At 51.0% G+C, this 19,370-nt stretch overlaps 9 protein-coding genes across 9 annotated transcripts; 5 read left to right on the top strand and 4 right to left on the bottom strand.

Moving 5' to 3' along the window:
• Positions 1–204: 204 nt before the first annotated feature.
• On the bottom strand, positions 205–1,776 carry N7484_000182 (glycoside hydrolase family 76 protein; the record flags this gene model as incomplete). Its single annotated transcript, XM_057110603.1, has 4 exons — positions 205–792; positions 848–1,300; positions 1,371–1,618; positions 1,677–1,776. 4 exons carry the CDS (start codon positions 1,774–1,776, stop codon positions 205–207), a joined length of 1,389 nt encoding a protein of 462 aa, XP_056977829.1.
• Positions 1,777–2,920: 1,144 nt separating this feature from the next.
• Positions 2,921–3,836, bottom strand: N7484_000181 (putative transcription initiation factor TFIID subunit 13; the record flags this gene model as incomplete). Its single annotated transcript, XM_057110602.1, has 2 exons — positions 2,921–3,393; positions 3,467–3,836. The coding sequence occupies 2 exons, from the start codon at positions 3,834–3,836 to the stop codon at positions 2,921–2,923; spliced, it is 843 nt and encodes a 280-aa protein (XP_056977828.1).
• Positions 3,837–3,932: 96 nt separating this feature from the next.
• Positions 3,933–4,435, top strand: N7484_000180 (protein kish; the record flags this gene model as incomplete). Its single annotated transcript, XM_057110601.1, has 4 exons — positions 3,933–3,952; positions 4,088–4,197; positions 4,272–4,353; positions 4,412–4,435. Exons 1-4 carry the CDS (start codon positions 3,950–3,952, stop codon positions 4,433–4,435), a joined length of 219 nt encoding a protein of 72 aa, XP_056977827.1. The 5' UTR covers positions 3,933–3,949.
• A 302-nt stretch (positions 4,436–4,737) lies between these two features.
• Positions 4,738–7,017, bottom strand: N7484_000179 (pentatricopeptide repeat protein; the record flags this gene model as incomplete). The annotated part of the gene is made up of 1 exon (XM_057110600.1): positions 4,738–7,017. The coding sequence occupies one exon, from the start codon at positions 7,015–7,017 to the stop codon at positions 4,738–4,740; it is 2,280 nt and encodes a 759-aa protein (XP_056977826.1).
• A 447-nt stretch (positions 7,018–7,464) lies between these two features.
• N7484_000178 (CCDC12/cwf18 family protein) lies at positions 7,465–8,049 on the top strand (the record flags this gene model as incomplete). Its single annotated transcript, XM_057110599.1, has 1 exon — positions 7,465–8,049. The coding sequence occupies one exon, from the start codon at positions 7,465–7,467 to the stop codon at positions 8,047–8,049; it is 585 nt and encodes a 194-aa protein (XP_056977825.1).
• A 367-nt stretch (positions 8,050–8,416) lies between these two features.
• Positions 8,417–9,447, bottom strand: N7484_000177 (zinc finger CCHC-type containing 10; the record flags this gene model as incomplete). The annotated part of the gene is made up of 2 exons (XM_057110598.1): positions 8,417–9,080; positions 9,173–9,447. The coding sequence occupies 2 exons, from the start codon at positions 9,445–9,447 to the stop codon at positions 8,417–8,419; spliced, it is 939 nt and encodes a 312-aa protein (XP_056977824.1).
• A 703-nt stretch (positions 9,448–10,150) lies between these two features.
• On the top strand, positions 10,151–12,795 carry N7484_000176 (putative R3H domain protein; the record flags this gene model as incomplete). Its single annotated transcript, XM_057110597.1, has 4 exons — positions 10,151–10,201; positions 10,256–11,064; positions 11,130–11,270; positions 11,328–12,795. 4 exons carry the CDS (start codon positions 10,151–10,153, stop codon positions 12,793–12,795), a joined length of 2,469 nt encoding a protein of 822 aa, XP_056977823.1.
• A 1,298-nt stretch (positions 12,796–14,093) lies between these two features.
• On the top strand, positions 14,094–17,024 carry N7484_000175 (IQ calmodulin-binding motif domain protein; the record flags this gene model as incomplete). The annotated part of the gene is made up of 1 exon (XM_057110596.1): positions 14,094–17,024. The coding sequence occupies one exon, from the start codon at positions 14,094–14,096 to the stop codon at positions 17,022–17,024; it is 2,931 nt and encodes a 976-aa protein (XP_056977822.1).
• Positions 17,025–17,778: 754 nt separating this feature from the next.
• On the top strand, positions 17,779–19,071 carry cia1 (iron-sulfur cluster assembly protein CIA1; the record flags this gene model as incomplete). Its single annotated transcript, XM_057110595.1, has 1 exon — positions 17,779–19,071. One exon carries the CDS (start codon positions 17,779–17,781, stop codon positions 19,069–19,071), a length of 1,293 nt encoding a protein of 430 aa, XP_056977821.1.
• Positions 19,072–19,370: the final 299 nt, after the last annotated feature.

Here is a 19,370-nt window from a genome sequence, read left to right as displayed (position 1 = left end):
GTGTCCATGGTCGTGGTTAAGGTGATGGAGTCTCTATTTCCATGAGTATAAACATATTTAGATACTCTGCACTGATAGCCTCCAGGGCTATGACCCGAGATCAATCAAAATGAAATCGTTCCAATATGGTACAATATGTGCAAGTATGTGCAAGGATATCAGAATAAAAAAAACTATAAAACAGCCATACAGTGAACGCCAAAATCATGCACCAAGAAACATGAAGGTGGCCATACCCACCAACCCTCCGACAAAGATAACAGTCAAAATTCCGGCACCAGCCTTATCACCCGTGGTAATCGGTTTCGACGATGACTTTCCGTTGCCCGCGTCTTCGTTCTCACCAGCGTCAACGTTACTGCTACTGTTTCCACCCGTTGTCGACGTCACAGGCGGCCCGTATTCGGTGCCGTTGATCCACGGCAGCATCTGAACACTGAAGGCGTTACTGGCGCTGATTTCTGCCTCCATTCCTTGCTGTCCGTCCCAGGTTCCTGTAGTCCATCGAACACCACATGTGCTGTTGCCGTTGCCCGAGCAGGAATTCGCGGCGCCTTGGGCGGTGGCTTGGAGTTTGGGGAGGATCTCGTCGTATAGGGATGGGATCAAGAGAGCGGTTTGGGCCAGCCAGCTGGATACGAGACCCTTGAAGAGGATTTCGTTGTTGTTGCACATATCGCGAGTTTCGCACTCCCAGTCGGACATGATGTAGTTGTTCTTCTGGGTGAAGAATGTGGACCAAAGTGTGGTTAGCAGGCCTTTAGTACAATTGAGCCAATACTCGTCGTTGGTCTAGTCATTCTGTTAGTGTCTGTTCCAATGGTTACGAGAAAAGCTTAAAACGTACCTTGGCATATAAATAGGCGCAACCGCCAAAGTAAACGCCGTAATTGTAGGTCCATCGGACCTGATCCCCGTTGGCACATTGTTGCTGGCCATTGGTCGAATCGTCAACGGTCCACGTTTTGTTGTTGACCAGTGGTACGGAACAGGACCACTCCCAGGTCTTCTTCGCCCATGTATAGTATTCCTCGTTGCCGGTGTACCGGTAGAGGCGAGCGGCCAACTGGAAGAAACCACCATTGGAAACCGCGTTCTTCATGTAGTATCCGCTTCCCTCGTAGATGTAGATTTGCCACCGCAATCCACCACCGCACATGGTCGTGTCCCATCGGGCTTTCTGTGTGTTGAAGACACCCTGGGCGAGCGACAACCAAGAGAATCCGGTCGGGCGATCAGGAAGCTTGTATTCGACGGCGGTCATGGCTGAAAGACCCCAGAACATTTGATCGTCGTTACCCTGGAAGACAAATGTGTTAGCCTCTCGAGCGCGATCCTAGCCATCGTCGCGGGTTGATCTCCGCTCTTACCAGGAAACTACTGTAGTTCGACGGCATGTAATCTCCGTTCGCACCACTTTGCCATTGCAAGGCAACACTGAGCTCCTCGTTGTAGGTATCATCCCCGGTAAAGTGCCAGTAGTTGAGGAGCGCCAACAGCAGGGCTGAACCTTCCCACCACTTGCTAGGGAATGCACCGGGAATTCCACCGGTCTCGTTACCGGAATAGTAAGTCATCATCCCATACGTCGCGGTGCTGGCGGCACTTTTAATGGAGTCTGTGGACGTGTCAGCAGGATTGACCCCCACGTAAGACCGTTTATCATCGTCCCATACCTTGACTCGAGGCGACGAGTTCCAGCGCCAGGACTTGTCGGCCCAGCGCCAGCGCATACAGAATAACTGCACATATTGACCTTGTGCCGTTAATCTGCATGACTGTGAGTGGGAAGCGAGACCAGAAGCGAAATCGAAATCGAGATCGCTAGAGCGATGGGGCGGAAAGTGCCGAGAGAAATCGGCGGGATAGAGAGGTGATATGGATAAGGAAATGGATAGCGTGGTTTCGGGGCTTGACAAGCTAAAGTCAATGCGATGGAAAAGGGAAAAGACAGCAATCAGGTAAGCCCCAGTTTGCCCCGCGAGCCTCACATTACAGGGCCTTGGGCCCTGGAAATTAGGATAGACCCTGACAAAGTGGAGTCGGTTTCCATTCACTGTTCTCACTGGTTTAATTTCCCTCCAGCAGGGACTGTCGCGACCCACTTTTCGCCATGTCTGGTGGAGATTGACGACTTTCCCTTCGCACAATGCGTGGATCACGAGATCGTCAGGAGGAAGATACAGAGGACAACGGTATTTTTGATTTTGGTGCTTGTGTATGGATCATTTGGGTCTGTTCGGTACACTGTCACCCTCGAGTAGATGGACCGTTAGATGTGTCTCACACAGCCCATGCATATTGAAACACCCCTAGTATGATGGCATCCAATCAAAGTCCGTCTCGAAGTAATTGGTTTTGAGGGTAAGGGGGCGACCGAATGGACCAATCCCATCTTCCACACTTGAATCGTTCGTCTATTTTTGGTTGAGCCGATCTCTCGCCGGAAAAGGCTCTGGCTGACATCATGGTGCTTGGCAGTTGCCTTTGTGTCCGTGTCTACGTGTAAGAGCGTGTAGATCATCAAAGGCGCCAACGTGATTTATGCACTCCCTAGTTTGATATATGGAGATCTCAGAGGTGGATCTAGAACATAACTCCATATGTACTAGGCTCGTGTCCAGGGCTAGGTTGAGATCCATGCCCTGGCGCGTATTCGTATCAAAGAAGGACACTACGGGTTAGCGTGAATGATACATGCGCTTTAGATTAAATCAATCTGACTGGCTGATTCGCTTGGACCCGAATCTCTTATCCCGAAATCGACTTCTACGCCGTACAAATCATAGAAACAATGGTAAATTCAACGCGACTATATCCATGGGTATTTTTGTTGTCATCTTGTTCCGTACGCCATATCCATAAAAAGCAAACCCAGCGCCCCTAATGGAAGTCCTAGAAAAGGAACCCGAAATTGAAATCATCCGAGAGTCTTCCTCTTCTTCGGGACCGACTCCTCAGTAGCATCTGATCCCCTGCGAGTTGCAGCTCTCTTCCCTTTACCCTTGCCTTTCTTCCCAGTCGCAGCCGGCAATGCCTCATTCCCAGCATCCGCATCAGCGTCCGGAGCAGCCCCCTTCTTCCCAGCATCTTTAGCAACCTGATCATCATTCTGATCAAAGGCCTTCCGCGCCTCCTTGAGCTCACGCTCCATGCGCAACAGCTCTTGCACACGACCCAGCTTATTCGGGTCGCGGCGCAGCGCGAAGCGGAAATCATCCACCTTGATCTTTTGTCGGCGCGCGTGGTGTGCGACCTGCGCGGCACCGTGGCAGAGTTCGAGGATGAAATCCGTGACAATTTCGTCTAGGACGCGCACGGTTTCGGGGAGTGGTTCGGCTGAAAATGAGGGGTGGGGACGTGGGTCACCGTAGGCGAGAAGGAGTAGTCGTACTGGATAGCAATGTTAGTGTTTCGTGCTTGGGATTTGGATAGACTTGTAATTCGAGGTTCAAGAAAGACTTACGCTCGGATGAAAAATTCATCTGGCCCTTGTGCCGGGCGGCACGGGCGCGAGGCTCCGCCATACCGGGTGGAGGGGCTAATCGTCCGGATTTTAAGGTTGATGGGATGGGAGTGGGAGTGTCCTTGGGATTCCAGCCGGGTTGGTAGCCCGCGCGGAGGAGGTTGGTGTCCTGGGGGTTATGGGGCCAGGATGGAGAGAAATCGCCGGGTATGTATGCCGGTGCAGATCGGGATAATGCAGCAGATGTCGTTGGCAATGGGCAACGTACTGCAGGCGGAGTTGAGACAGGAGTCAAATTGATATTGGAGGGAGGCGGCATCCTCAGTCGGAGCTTCAGACTTCCCCGTTGGCCCGTGCATTGAGCGGACATGGCGGGCAGAATATCGTTCACGACTGGTAAACCTTCCTCCTTCTCATAAGTCTCTCTCGATCTTTTTTTTTTTTATTGTTCCGTGAAGGGACATAGGGCACCGCTGTTTCAAGATGGTAAGTCTGTTTGAGATTCCTATCTTATTCGAGTTGCTGGGGGCCGGGTCCGGAGCTGTCTAGCCATGACGCATATCAGCATACTGTGTACACTTGGTATGACCAACGACAGGCTAACCACGAGAATTCACCTAGACGGCCCTATTTAACCTGCAATCACTGGTCTTGGTGATTCTCTTGTTGATCTGCACGAGTACCTATGCCCATTCGATTATGCCGGGGATCATGGATCGCAACCAGAGCGGGTAAGGACCCTTGAGACTCGACCGGTAGTGGGAGGAGATAAAGGTGACAATAACTGATTGTCTGGTTATTGCAGGCTATTCGGTATCTTCTGGAAATGCGCACGCATAGGGGAACGACTCAGCCCCTATGTCAGCATATGCTGTTTCATGATGGCAGTAAGACTCTGGCCCCTCTTTTGCTAGGATTCAATGCTCACTGATGTTTTACTTTCAGGTCTCGATCTTTGTCGGTGGTTAGACATGTCCTTGGCTATTTTGGCTCGGGTGAGATCTTGAAACCAGAGAGAGAAAGAGAGAGTGAAAGGTCAAGAAAGATGAAACAAAGAGAAAAGGTTCACTGGGGCGTCTTCCAGCCTGTTTATGATTACTTCAAGCGCGTGGCAGTTTGCCATAATGATTCTATGTATAGTACATGAGCCGAATTGATATCAAATCCACAAAACCAACGCTTGCCTTCCGGGGCCGAACCTAGGGCCTATATGTGATGAATATGATACAAAAGGGTATGATACAAGAAGTTGGGAGATAGACGGTCCAGTCTCACAACTGGGACTTCATCTTAGAGCCTAGCTTTTCTAGTCCGCTGTCAATTAGCTGATCGCGCTCCTCTTCCTTGCTACCTGTAAACTCGGGCTCCAAGGTGTCAAGCGCCAGGCTCGTCTCGGTAGCTTTGCGGTCCAGCTCATCGATAGCGACCCAAAGCCGCTCTGGGTCACGGAGATAACGCAAGCTTTTCATCGTGTAAGAGTCAATAGAGAAGCCTTGTTGTTCCATTGCCTTGATCGCAGCAGCCGTCTCAGGGATGTTCTGCACGTTGGCATAGCCATTAATGATGGTATTCCATGTCACATCGCTGTATTGAACATTGTGCTTGTCCATCATCTCCCGGATCTTCTCGGAGGCGTGTATTTGCCTGTGGAAGATGAAGGAGCTCAGGAGAAGGGTCCAAGTGCGCACCGAGGGCTTCACCGGGGTAATGGTCTTGTCCGTTTGACCAAGTTGTGGACTTGCTGGGTGGAGCATGTCCTCAACAAGCTCAACGCAAGATCGCAAGCCACGCGGGCTATTACGGAAGGCGATGAGGAATTCGTTGTAGGTGTGATCGGTCTCCACCATGGGAGCGATGGAAGGATGGCCCTGGGCGACGAGCTCACGGAAACGACCGTAGATCCGTTGCACGTTCGCAAGACGGTTTTGGCAGCGGAAATATGTCGCCAGCATGATGTAAAGGGGAATTGGAGAAGGAGGAGCATTGGCGCCGTCACTTCGAGGGATGTAGCGAGGAGGGATGATGGAGAGTTCTTTGAGGGGTGTGATATCATAAATGTGGTTGTACATGTCAAGCATCGAGTAAAAGATGCCGGAAGGATCAGCATCCGCATCCATGTTTTTGACCGTGAACATGTAATGAGAGTGGAAAATTTTGCTGGCAATCCATGGATTGCTACGCAGCTCTTCCTGCGTCTCAACATCGCGGATGAGAGATTCGACCTTGCCGCGGTCTCCACGAGCGACTGCGTCTTTCAGCAAAGTCAAATAACTGTAGGAGTCGAGTTCATGGCCGTGGTTTTGCATGAACTGCAGGATATCAGATCCGAGCTCCTCATTGGTCTTGAAGGCATTGGCAAGCACAACGTTGAGCATATCTCGATCTGGTGTAATGCCCATCTCCAAAAGTTGCGGAAGAATCTTGAAATTACGCTCGCCCGTTTCCTCTTCCACGGTGTCCAGGGTCAAAAGTTTGCAGCAATGCCGGTGAACGCCCTGTGAGTCCATAGAAAACTCATCATCCTTGAGTTTCGGAATCATTGCGAGAGCCTCCAGTGCTCGGTCCACATCATTGAACTCGGTAAATCGCCACATGAAGCACAATGCTGTTTCGCCTTTAATATAGAGGGATCTCTCTTGGGCAAATTGCAGGGCCAGAGAAACCGCTTCGTGCCCTGCACGTCGTATATAAAGCCGAGCGCCCTTTTGTGGTAATGTCAATATAGGCCATTGGCTTGGATGAAGGCATGATTCGATCACGGACTGATAGGTGCAGGTACCACTCCGCCAATTCTTCAACCAGTCTGCATAATAGAAAGCATCCAAGTACCTCAAACAATCAGCAACCATGCCAAAGTCTGGCTTCACCTGACCCTCTGTTGTCACAATGAGAAACTCCAAAATCATTTTAGGATCATTCTGCAAGAGCCAAAAGGCTAGGCGTTGCCAAGCATGTGCTTGAGCCTTCTGGTCCATGGCTTGCCATGCTTCTCGAAAGCTTCCCAAGCAATCAGTCTGGACCTTGGCCAGCAGCGCCAACCCGTCTTCCTTCAGTGCTAGTATAGAACCTTTGTTTTGTACTTCGCGATTGTAAAGCTTGGCTTTCCAGATCTCCGCGAACCCGTCCTTCCACTGCTGAAAACCCAGGTATCGGGAATAGAGAGAGTTGCCACGGAGCACCACCGCTAACCGCAATGTGTTTCGATCAATAAATCTGTCCTGCCCTTTATTTTCTAATTCAGCGTTCAACCAGCGAGATACGCGATCACCAAGGCTGGGGCTCAGGTTATGAGCCTGAAGCACAGAGCGAATTTTCGTCTTGGATAGTGGGCGCGTGACGAGGCCCGAGCGGTGAATATGTTTAGTTCCTTCGTTTGCAAGGCCTGTGTTCTCCGATGGATTATTTGATTGTTCTTGAGGCCTTGTCTGCCCTGTTCTCCTCGCCAAAGCTTGACCGGTCGTCGAGTGTGAAGATTCGGGCGATTCGTGGGCTTTGGGTTGTGAGACCTCCGAGACTGAAACATCGAGTCCTTCCGCGGTTTCCTGGCTCATCAATGGGGTATCAGTTGACACATGATGAGCTCCGCATGCAATAATCGGTGTCCTTGACCTCCGATATAAGCCGGGAATTCTACATGATGCCGACAACAGCCCGTTGAACCGAGCAGGAGCGATTGGGTGCAGACGCAATGACATTCAGGGGTTTGCGATCGGCGACATTAGGGTGGGTATGAAGAAAGGAGAACGAGAGCGTGTATGGTGTAAATTGTGGATAAAGTTGAAGTTGAGAAGCGCGCGATCCAAAAGATGAAGAGACCGCCCGATTTTGCTGTGGCTAGTGTGTGGCGCGTTAATCGTTATCGCAACATCAATTGGTACTCAACTTTTCAAGCTGCGGAGGACTCTGGGGCTTTATTCAACGTCACTTTACCAGTTCCTCTTTCCTTGCCCGAACTATCATATCCTCCATTCTATTCTCCTCCATTGCGCTTCTTAAGAATGTCGTCAAGCCATGCCTCTCTGGATGCAGCATCCAGCGACCGTAAAGCCCGCCTCGCCAAGCTCGCGGCACTGAAGCGCAAGCAACCCGAACCCGATACTCAGGAACCCGGCACAGTCAATGACGAATCAAGTGAACCTATCTCGGAAGTTACAGCCAAATTTCTCTCCGGTCGCAACTACGATGCCGAGACCCGAGGGCCAAAACTAGGCTTTGAGCAAGGCCCACAAGAGGGCCAAGTGACCGTGGAAACGCAGGCGGCCCAGATCGCAGAGGCCATCAAGGAAGAGTCCCAGAAGGAGGAAGATGGTGACCAACCCGTCGATCTATTCAAGCTGCAGCCCAAAAAACCCAACTGGGACTTGCGACGGGATTTGGATGAGAAGCTCAAGACTCTCAATGTGAGAACGGAGAATGCAATTGCTCGCCTCGTTCGACAGCGGATAGAGAGTGCACAGCGCGCTGCAAAGGAACGAGGAGCCGTTTCCAATGGAGATGATCAAGGGGAGGAAGTGGGCATCGAGGGCCAGATGCTGGTGGAGGGGATCCATGTCCGTGAACGGGAGGAAGAGGACGAGGACTGATTTCAATCAAGTGATACCCTATTTTGCAGAACTACGCGCATGGACTCGGTTTTACCCTGCTCTTCTTGTATTTGTTTCTTTATCTTTGTTCTTTTTATTTGTCCCATGTCTATTTGCGTGGACTTGGTAGCATTGTTTCTTGTGGGGCGTCTAACCAGGGACAAGAGCACTTGACAGTCTCAAAATGGGGGCGTTGGAAAGGATCTGCACATTGGGGATGGATATGCTAATAATACAAATTGTTCCATTTGGAACGTGAAAGTCGGCAATATGTGTTCATCAAGAACCGCAAGTTGCATCAATGAAAGAAAATCCCAAAATTGTCCAATCAACGAGAAACAAAACTAAGACGTTTCGGTATTCTTTCTTAATTCATGGCCTTGGTCAAAGCAAGACGTTTGCTGTATGGACTCATACTTCGTTCTCGGGGTGGCTCTGGTTTGGTCCGAGGTTCCTGTCTGGATCGTCCTGGTTGAGCATGTACTTGAGGATTTTCTCGATCCCGGTACGACCGGTGTCCAGAGCGATCGTGGCCAGTTCTGGGAGTCATAGACCGTCTCTCCTTTGCGACTTGAGCATGGTCTACACTTGGGCTGCGGCGGTGGTCTTGCTGTCGGGAGTCTCTGTGTCTTCCACGTTCTGAGGGGCTGCTTTCGCGACGTCGTCGCCGGATGTTTCTATCTTCAGCCCAGTCTCGGGACCGAGATCTATGTCTCATTCCCGAGTAGGAAGACCCTGAGTAGCTCTCGCCAGAGTCACTTAGTCTTCTCTTGCGCGACTTGTCGGCATGTGGTGATACTGAGTGGGTTGCGCGGTCCTTCGCATGCGCCCTAGGTTTACTCCGGCGATCAGGCGACGCTGAAGCGGAACGGGTGGTGGATATCGTGGAGACAGAATTTGTAGAATGAGATGAAAGCGACCGTGCTCGCTTCGGCGAGTGTGTATGGTGGTCTGCATCTTCATTATCAATGTCTCTTTTACGGCCACGCTCCTCCTCTCGTTTGGCCAGTATTCCATCCGCGACGCCATTACTGGTACTCTGTTAGTATCTCGATCCGGTGTTTGAATATCAGGCCCAAAAGCCCAAATGGGCTCTTGAGGATTAGGTTCAAAGACTACTCACGTTTGAAGTAGGACATTCGGGTTCTCCGTCGAGAGTTTGGGCATTAATCGTGGGTTCTGCAATTGTTGGGTCCGCGATGGCCGTGCGGTGTATGGGCGCTCTTGCGCCGTTGCCTTGCATTCATAGCTATAGTGTCGTGGGTCAGAGTCAGTATGATACCATTCGTGAGTAGACGTCACGGGGAACATATCTCGTTTTAGGCACTTTTGACATAAAGTGTTGGCCGAAGCCTTGCTGGGGCCTCGTAGGCTGGGAGCGTTCCGATAACGGTTCATGGAGCTTGAAAGGCACACAAAGCAGGCTGAGGAACGGGTTGAAAGAGGGAAGTTTTCACGATCAATATCAAAGAATTTCACGCCTGAGTCCACAGCGCATCCACAGTGAGCGCGGCTGTTGAAGGAAAATGTAGGCGCGCGGTAGAAGCGGTCGGGCGCGGCAATTAAATCGCCCACTGAAACTCTTCGGGCGTCGAAGATTCGGAATTTCAATCTCCCAACGCTCCTTCTTCTCTTGATTCTCCCTCACTCGGAGCCTTATCGAGGATTGCACTGGGTGTAGTGCATTCTGGTATTTGAGTGTTTTTAGTAATTTCCCCTGGCGAAAACGCTCCTCCTATCTCAATTCGAGGTCTATCGTTCTGACCATGAACCAGATCTGACATCGTGTAAGACCCGCTTATCATGTCAACTTTCCGTTGGCTACATTCCATGATTTAGCCCTTGAATGAACTCTGACATAGGTTTCTCTTGCAGCTTTTCCATATGGCGAAGGCCCTGTACCTGAGATATGTCTTTCTTTTTGGGCTTGTGTGAAACGGAATTATCCAGTCACCTTATTTCGATTCAATCGCCAATTTCCACGGGTAAAACCATCAAAGCCTGCTGATTAAAGCTTTGCATCGGCTTGATTTCTCCTTGGAAATCTTTCAAAAAAAAAAAATCCAGTCTCAATACCCATCCCGCGGGCAGTATCCTAAACATGGCTTCAACAAGTACATCGCAGGGGGACAGCCATTTCTCCTTCGCAAAGGTTCGCCAACCTCTGAATATATCTCAGGCTTCAAGGCTAACGTTTCGTCATCAGATCGCCGCTATGCCTGCGCCCACTGAACCTCTACCATCCTCGATATCCGACGTCAGCGACAATGCTCAGCCGGAGCACACATCGAATTACCCGGAACCACTCGACGCTGGTTCCTCACTACCCAGCTCGCAACATTTGACCAAAATTAACTCAGAGAGCTCCCCCGTGGACCATGTTGTCCATGGCCTAGAGAGGACAGTGCAGGGTATTGATATTAACTCGCAAAAAGACCATGAAGGGTCATCATCCTCAGTAGATGACCAAGAGAGTGGCCTTCCTAAACGAGACAACTTCTTCGATGATGATCGCACTCATCTCTCCACTTCCTCTACCAAAATGACCAATTTCGATTCCAAGAGCCTAGCCTCGGTGACAACGTTTGCAATGGATGAAAAAGACTCCGTACGACCTGATGACAGTGCCAGCGTCCAGGCCATTGATGAGGAGGAATCTCTGTCAGGACTTGCATCTGGTGCACCAAATTCAGTCACTGGCTCTGAGGCTGGTGGTCGTGGATACCGTGATCAGTTCCGAGATGGCAGTGGCCAACGACCCCGTGGCATTCTCACAGTGCCTAGTTCTCTGTACAATGGGGGAATTCAGCGGGCTGTTGGTACTATTCCATCAGACTCCGTATCCAACAATTTTGTGGTTCCTGCCAACCCTGGCTGTTTGTCAGATGACCAAGCCTTACATGGATTTCCTCTTGAGCCCGATGAGAAGCTTTTAGAGGCGATGAAATCCCCTAAGGATCGTCTCCTGATTCTTCAGTTGGAGGACAAAATCCGTTGTTTTATCCAAGACAATAGGTATGTTGATAGTACTATCTGGCATTTGATATGAATGACACCCTTGACTAATCTCCTTCATTCAGTGAACAATCCCTAGAATTGCCGCCATCTAATGCATTTGGACGACTTCTTGCACATAAATTGGGGGATTATTACCATCTAACGCACTTTGTGGATAACAATGTGACATCAGTTCGGCTTCATCGGACACCTTTTTGCCGACTGTAAGCAAATCTTGTTTTGTCGAGAATGGAAACTTTTCAAAAGCTAACCCCTAATAGTCCCACGCCTTTATCTGAGATACATGCAGCCAACAATACTACGCCACCTCCAACTCTTCCCGCTATGAAAATCATGCGCCGAGCAGACTTGGAACGACCTTCCGTTGAGGGCAGTGTAGCAGCCAGCTCATCTGCCCCGTCAAAAGCCCCCTCTGAAGCTGGCGATGGTCAAGATTCAGGATCCTCTGGAGGATCCCCGGCCAAGGATCGCCTCGCCTTGACAAGAGAGGAACGCGAAGCCAAATATAATCAGGCTCGTGAGCGAATCTTCCGTGACTTCCCCGATAGTGCCAAATCGGATCCGGCTAGTGGCGATTCGAACCCCAACATGTCTCGCTCTAGCTCAACAACTGGACGTAAGAAGAACAGCCGGCAGCGGACACCTCTCGATGATGGATTCGAAGCCCGTTCGCAATTCAATGCTTACTATCCCGGTGTGCCGTACAGCAATGGCTCAGCCCAATACGGTGGAGGTGGAAGTATCAACGACGCATCTTACAATAATCAGGTGCCCTACCTTGTGGGGCCGGGTGTGCAGCCCCCAACCAATGGCTTTGTGCCTTCCGGTGGGAATGGCATGGGATATCCTGGAAATATGGGATCTGGAAACATTGGATCTGGAAATATGGGCGCCGGGAACATGAGTGGGAACATCGGTGTCAACAACGTGCCACAGTACCCAATGGGGACACTGCCGCAAATGACTTCTAATGGCTCATGGCAAGGCGGAAACATGCCACAACAATCCCCATACCCTGGATACGCATCGATGAATCAGTCTGGCATGATGAGCCAACAATCATCCACCAAATCGTCTCCGGCCATGAATAACTTTGCCATCCCTCAGTCTGCTCCATACCAACAAGTTCCTGTCTGGAATGGCCAGCCTTATCAAGGCAATCACCAGCAATCTCCCCATCAGCAAGCTCCGCATCAGCGGACGCAAGCTCCTGTTCATTGGCCCCACTACCCTGCTCAGTCGATGACCCCCAATATGGCATCTTACCCTTATGCCCAATACCCCGGGCAGCATCTGAATCCTTCTATGCAGAACCCCAATGGTTCTCCGATGCCGGGACATATGGCACGATCTCACTTCAATCCTCAAACGCGTTCGTTCGTCCCTGGAGGTGGTCCAGTGCCTCGTCATCCAATGCCACCATATCCCAATGTGGGCCCCGGAGCCCAGGGCCAATGGAATGGATACCCTGATCCCGCCTTCAACCGAAATATCGATCACGGCAACCAAGGCCGCCCCTCAAACACAATGTCCCGTGATTCGATCGCAAAATGGGGTACCCCTTCCCACCTTCCCCCTAAACCTCCACCGTCTGAGGTTCCCTCTGAGTTTGATTTGAAGCACCGGGCCGGGCCCATGTCCACGCCCCCATCCTACCCTAGTGGAATGGTCGGCGCCAAGAACGGCCCGTTTGTGGTGTCCGGAGGGACCACCTCGAAAACGCACTAGGCTTGGCCGATAGTTCTCAACTTCAATTTTTGCGTGCATTGTGCCAGTCTGCGATTCTGGCCGTCAAGACTGGTTATGGCTCGTAGAAGTTGTCTGGGAAAGATGCACACGATGATATGGCCGCCAGTAATGTACAGTCAATAAACTGCATAGCGATCTGGGTGCCGGTGGTGTCACTCGTCTGTTAGCTATGAATCACATATTCCAATTCCTAGTTTGCAAGTTCCGAACCTTGGAAAACACCTTCGTACATTAAATTGACCATACCCGTAGAATACAACAAGTAGTTGACCTTGTCCAGATGTAACTGAATGGGTATATTATGGATATGCATCGACACACCTGCCTAATGTTGAGCAGGTGTATGTACATGAGGCCAATAGCGCATATGCATGCCTAATAGATCCAGGTATCTACCTAGATAGCTGCCAAGATATATATAGGTCACACAGAGTACTGCAGTCACACGTTGATAATAAAACGAGTGGATCTTAAGACGCGTGGCCCAAATGACTTCAAAAGTAGATCATGGCCCCCTGGATTTGGTCTCTGCATAATCAGCGGATTTTCTGTGGGTACCATACCTACAGATTAACACAGCTGAATCTCACGAGTGACCCGTATTATCAGAATGTATAGTGATCATATATATAAGGTTAGGGCTTCGTGTTCGAGCCGGCCCTGATATACTTCCGGGTTCTAAGATTAGAAATTCCACATGCACAGTTATACTCGACTCAAGATGATGAACGATCTTAAAATTCAAGCCATGAATAGCTAACCGGAAACAGCACCGAAACCCTGAAGAACTCATCGCCGTAGAAAGAGAGAAAAAGCATCCAAGCACGTTCACGATGTCGCTTAGCTAAGCGGCGTTGACGTCTTTCTGCTTGCGGCCATGGGATTCCATCAGCAATACCATTTCCTGGTTTCGTGTAGGGATCAAATCAAACTGTTTTCATCTTAACTCCTTTTTTCTACACTCCTTTTCCATTTCCAAAATGTATTAATCCTCTCTTAAACTCTGAAACAAAGCACGGATCTCTCCGCAAACCCCAACCCCGGCTGCCCTGGCACGAGTATGCTCCCCGGGGTCCCTCTTTAAGACCTCCATACTGCTTTTATCCTCTACCCAAGCTCAAATACATTCGAGGGTACGACAGTGACTGTGCCCGTACGAAAATCTTTGGAAGGCAGCTCCTCCAGGCCCGTCTAATCGCTTATCAGTAGCCTGCCCCGCCGCCTTTCAACTGAACCCCTAGACCGTGTACACCGCGTCCCTCGAGCCGACGTCGACGATGATGCGTCGTAACTCCGACATCGAGATCCAGCTTCCTGATGCAGGCCCGACCCCGCTCTCTCCCGATTCCTTGCCTGAGAGTGACGTGGAAATGCTGTCCGAGGAGCCGGTGCCTCCGCTGACCCTCCCGGCACACATCGCCGCGCGATTCTACCGCCGAAACAGCAAAGTGCGGCGCTCCTCCGCTGCCTCGTCGCGACGAAGCTCCATATCATCTTTACACTCGCATCACTCGAACGCATCCTCCACTGGCGCGCCGAGCGCGGACCACATAGCTCAACACCTCCGGCGCACATCTATTCTTGAAACCCGCAAAGCACGACTGGCCGACCGGGCACTGCACGCGGACAAAGTGAGACTGCGCGCTGCCCTGGCAAAAGCTGCGACGAGGAACTTGCAGATCGAAGAGCGAGCTTTGGCTGCTCAGCAAGCTCGAGAGCGTCTGCTGGCGGATATTACGGCCAAGTGCGAGGATCAAGTTAAGCGGGCCAAGAAAAAGGCCGAAGAACAACGGGAGAAGAAAGCCGCGGATTACGCGCGCCAAAGACTGGAGATGGCAGAGAAGTTCGCAGAAGCTGAGAAGCGGCGAGCACTTTACCAGCAGACGCATCGGCGCCAACGCACGAGCAGCCTGCCAGCCGCCGAGGAGAAGAAAATGGCCCGAGCGGTCACGAAATCACTCACTCAGGACGCTGCTGCTCGGAAGATACAACGAGTCTGGAGAACTCACCATGCGAAGCAGGTCATGCAGGAGTTCCGGACCCTGAATTTGTCTGTGGATCGGGTTCGTGAAATGGCCTTCGAGGACGTTGGTCGTTTCGTCTCAAATCGTGAGGTACTTGATACTATGACCAAAGTGCTGAAACTGTGCTGCTTGAATGATATGGAAGGCGGGGCAATGGGGGAACGAGGCGCTGTGCGCACATTCCTCAGCAGCTATCTCATTGTCACCCATCCCGATGAGGTTCTTAGCGGAGATGGCGAGCAGGAGCAAGATTTGATCTCGAAGGCGCGTGATCTTCTCGTGGCCTTTGATCAGGTTGCGGGATTACTGTCTTCTGGCTGCTGCTCACCCACCGTGATCACTGCGGACCTTCAAATTTTGTGCGAATCTCACAATGTGTTTTTCTCAGCCTTTCACGCATGGAAGTCCCATGACTCTACTGTGCTGATTGAGATCATGCTTGCCCAATTCGTTGAGTTGGAGATGATCTGGCAGACGGTCAAAGGTGATACAGCCGGCGGCGTTGCTGAAGACTACCGAGAAGGTATTCGCCAGAATCAAATTCTTCTTCTGGCCCGCCTTAAGCGCCTTGCAGGCTCGGACTGCGCCATGCAGATGGTTCGGGACTCGCTGAAAAAGGCTAAGCGCGAGAGGAAAAGATCTGCCTCGAAGCAGGCCATTCCTCGATCAGCTGAAGTAGCACCCTCGTCGGGAGATGTCTTGACCGAGAGCGTCACGTCTCCTATCAGCGAGTCTTTCAACAATGTCGAAGCCGCAGTCCTCCAGGAGCTAGAAAAGCAACGATCCTCTCCGCATGAACAATTTACCAAGATCCTCACAGCTCTTCCAGAGAACCGGGTCTTGGTGCATGAGCTTCTCCTCAACAAGGAGTATAAGATTGAAGAATCTACGTATGCTGACCCTCGAAGACGAATTATGCAGCATATGTGTGAGCAGATGAGACGAGATGTTGAGGCTGGACAAGGAATAGCCTGGACAGTTTCCATGGCCACCGTGATCCAAGACCGTCTCCTACGCTCGCTTCGACCTGGTAATTCTCTGTATGTGCTGATCAGCGAAGTCCTGGATCCAAAGCTTGTTGAGAGTCAGTGCAAAGCTGGGTCTTTTTCTTATGAGAACTTCTTCGGCTTTATGAATAACATTCTCCCCCGGCTTTGCGCCCCATACCGCGACCCTGCGGTGAAGGCATTTGCAGAAGACACCTCGGGAGACGCTATAGATCGACTGGCAAGGCTGATGAGCATCATTGACCTGCTCTCCCTGGACCACACCAATTTCATGATTCAGATGGCTGCACCCCAGTTGATCCAAGATGCCCCCGGGTATGAGGAACGTGCATTTGAAAAGGGCGTCACAGATGGCTCAATTACCTTGGGCAAAGTTCGGCGATTCTGGCGAACGCATCGCAAGATTATTGTCGACGAAATGAAGAAGCGAGACCCGGAGAACATCCACGGAGAGCCTCGTCCACCAGCCACACGAGTCTATGCTCACGGCCTCACAGACCTGGTGTTTAGCAATGCTACTGTATCGGAGGATTTGATTCCCGAGACCTTGGCGCTGGATCATCAACGACTGGAGCGTCTACATGCCAAGGCCTTCCAAATTGTGGCTACAGCCTCCATCCTCCTGACCGCTAAGAATCTACTGAAACGAGATGCACGGTCCCAATGGAAGCCAGAGGCTGATCGTATTCTCTCTCTGGATTTTAATGAAATCCGCGCCGACCGCGTCCAGTCTATCCTTGAATCAACACATCCCATGCCACCCGCTGCAAGTGCTCAGCTTGCCGCCACAATCAGACGAGTGCTGGCGCCCGTCGCGACCGCAAGCACTGCGGCTGCACCCCAGGCGGCTGTGCATGTTCAATACGAGACCTCGTCTGGCCCGGCCACGGAGTCCTCTGGTAGCGGATCCCCCGCACCCAGCTTCACGGACCCGGTTGCTCGGTTGATCCTCTCCCGTCTCCGGAGTCATGTCCTCTCCCGGCTGAGCGCTTCTAGTGCTTCGGAGCGAGTGCGTGCCACGACGACGGCCAGCCAGAGCTTGGCTGGCGCAGGCATGCCCGAGTTTGTGGGCGAGGTTGGGCAGCTGGTGGAGGAGCTCGAGAAAGTGCGCGAGGTTGACTGGCTCTGTCACGGATCCGTTTATGAGCGTTTATATGAAGAAGGGGCCTCGCAGTAGTGGCATGATTGGAAGGCATAGTTCTATTAATATCATGTGTGGTTTTTTCATTCATTGTTTTGGGTTTGGGACTTCTGTGGTATAAGCAGATTGGCAGGACTTTGGACTATATACGTGGTAATTAGATAGGCAGTTTGAAACATTGACATAATAAACTCGGTATGGTCTTATCTATGCTGCTGGTTCTGCCGTTATACCAAGTCGTCAGAGCCACTTCCAGGTGTCTTGAGATATCCGAATGAATTTAGGAGCTAAAAAAAAAGGACTGTATAGATAGATTCAAGGAGCAATTAGGTTCCCTAATTGACTGTGCTGTTCTCTATCAAAGTTGCAAAAAGTAATTACGTGGAAAGCTCCTACCCTGGTTCGAACAGGGGTTTACAGAAGTTATAATTTCAAAATCTGTCGGGATGACCACTACCCCATAGGAGCATTTGGATTGACACTCGGCTTTTTCTTTTCCTCTATAAACCACCTAACATTCACTTGGATCAGTGAAGGACACTCGACAAATGTATTTTACTCTTCTTAATATGCATCAATGGATTATGTTGATTACCTCTCTATTTTCACTTTCAACTGGTTTTATATACAAGTTCCCGTATTCAAATACCTGAAATAACCTTTGCAAAGGCGAGATACGGCGATAGCTATCACTATCTAATCAGAACCCCACGTACCTAGTATCGACCGCAATCCTAAAATTTCCCCTCCACCACCTTCAATCGCAATCGCTCATTCGGTCCTACACAAAATGACACCTAAAATCACTCTCCTGTCGGATTTAACACCCCCTTCCCTAGAGCGCACATGGCTAACCGCACCACACCCCACCCTTCCCATCGTCGCGACCTGCAGCTCCGACAAGACAGTGCGGGTATACTCGCTCACGAACTTCAAGCTCCTTTCAACTATTACAGGCGGACACAAGCGCAGTGTCCGGACAGCGGCCTGGAAGCCGCATGTACAAGGCGAAAGTGTCTTGGCCACCGGTAGTTTCGATGCTACGGTTGGCGTCTGGCGACGATGGGATAGCTACGGGCGCACTGAAGATGTTGCGGGGAAAGACATTTCCAATGAGAATATGGATGGGGAGGATGTGGATGCTGGTGATGAAGAGGAAGAATGGCGCTTTGCTGTGCTACTGGATGGGCATGACAGCGAGGTGAAGTCCGTTTCGTGGTCGCCGTCTGGCATGCTGTTGGCCACCTGTGCGCGTGATAAGTCGATTTGGATCTGGGAGGATCTGGATGATGGGGATAACAACTTCGAGACTGTCGCTGTGATGCAGGAGCATGGTGGTGACGTGAAGTGCGTTTCGTGGCATCCTGTCGAAGAGTGTCTCGCCAGTGCTGGATACGACGATACAATCCGACTGTGGCGTGAGGATCTGGATGACTGGGGTCAGGTGGCTTGTATTAAGAAGCACGAAGGAACGGTCTGGTTTTTGGACTGGGAGGGCACCGAGACAACTCCGACTGTTGCGGACGGAGCTGATGCGGCGGCATTACAGAGCCAATGGCGCGAACAGCGTGCGCTCTCTGGTCCGAGACTTGTTTCTTGCTCGGATGATCGTACTGTCCGGGTCTGGCGTCGTCTGCCTAAGGAGAGTGCGCAGCTGGGCGCGATGTCGTCTGCTGCTACTGGAATTCCGAGTATTATTCGGCCAACCGGCACAGATGAGACATGGGAGGAGGATGCGTTGCTACCGCATGCGCATGAATTAGCGATCTATGCGGTTGCTTGGAGTCGACGAACTGGACTTATTGCGTCTGTTGGTGCCGATGGGCGGATCATCATCTACCAGGAACAGATTATATCTCCCCCTGCTGATGCGGATGCCATGGAGACAGAGCCTGTGGCGGGCACGGCGTCACTACAGACGGAGTGGACAATACTCGCTGTGGTGAATGGTGCCCATGGTATTTACGAGATCAATCACGCTGCTTGGGCCAAACGCGCAGATCGTGGAGCTGTGGAAGAGGAAGAAGTTTTGGTGACAACTGCAGATGATGGCAGCGTCAAGGTCTGGACGCTGCAGCAGTGATCTACATATTCATAGCCCGTGGAGTATATATTTCGTTAGCCAGTCGGGCAGAAGCACCGAGTGGCTTCACATATAGATGAGGAAAGGACTGTAATCTAGAAATTGGCAGAAATGCAGCTAGAACCAAAAATCATATCCCACTCAAAGAATGCAACAATCTTGAAATCATCATTTGCCTGGTAGTCTATGGGAAGATTCAGAAATATACGCCTTTGTACAGATGCAGTCAATCCACATAGAATGGAAAATCGGTCCGGGATAACGTAGTAACTAAAAATATCACAATTCCAATACACCAA

Source organism: Penicillium longicatenatum (genome assembly GCF_028827895.1).
Source record: "Penicillium longicatenatum strain IBT 33135 chromosome Unknown contig_11_segment0_segment0, whole genome shotgun sequence".
In the NCBI taxonomy this organism is placed as follows: Eukaryota; Fungi; Ascomycota; class Eurotiomycetes; order Eurotiales; family Aspergillaceae; genus Penicillium; species Penicillium longicatenatum.
Note: the sequence above shows the minus strand (reverse complement) of the source record. Positions and strands in the feature narration are given on the sequence as shown.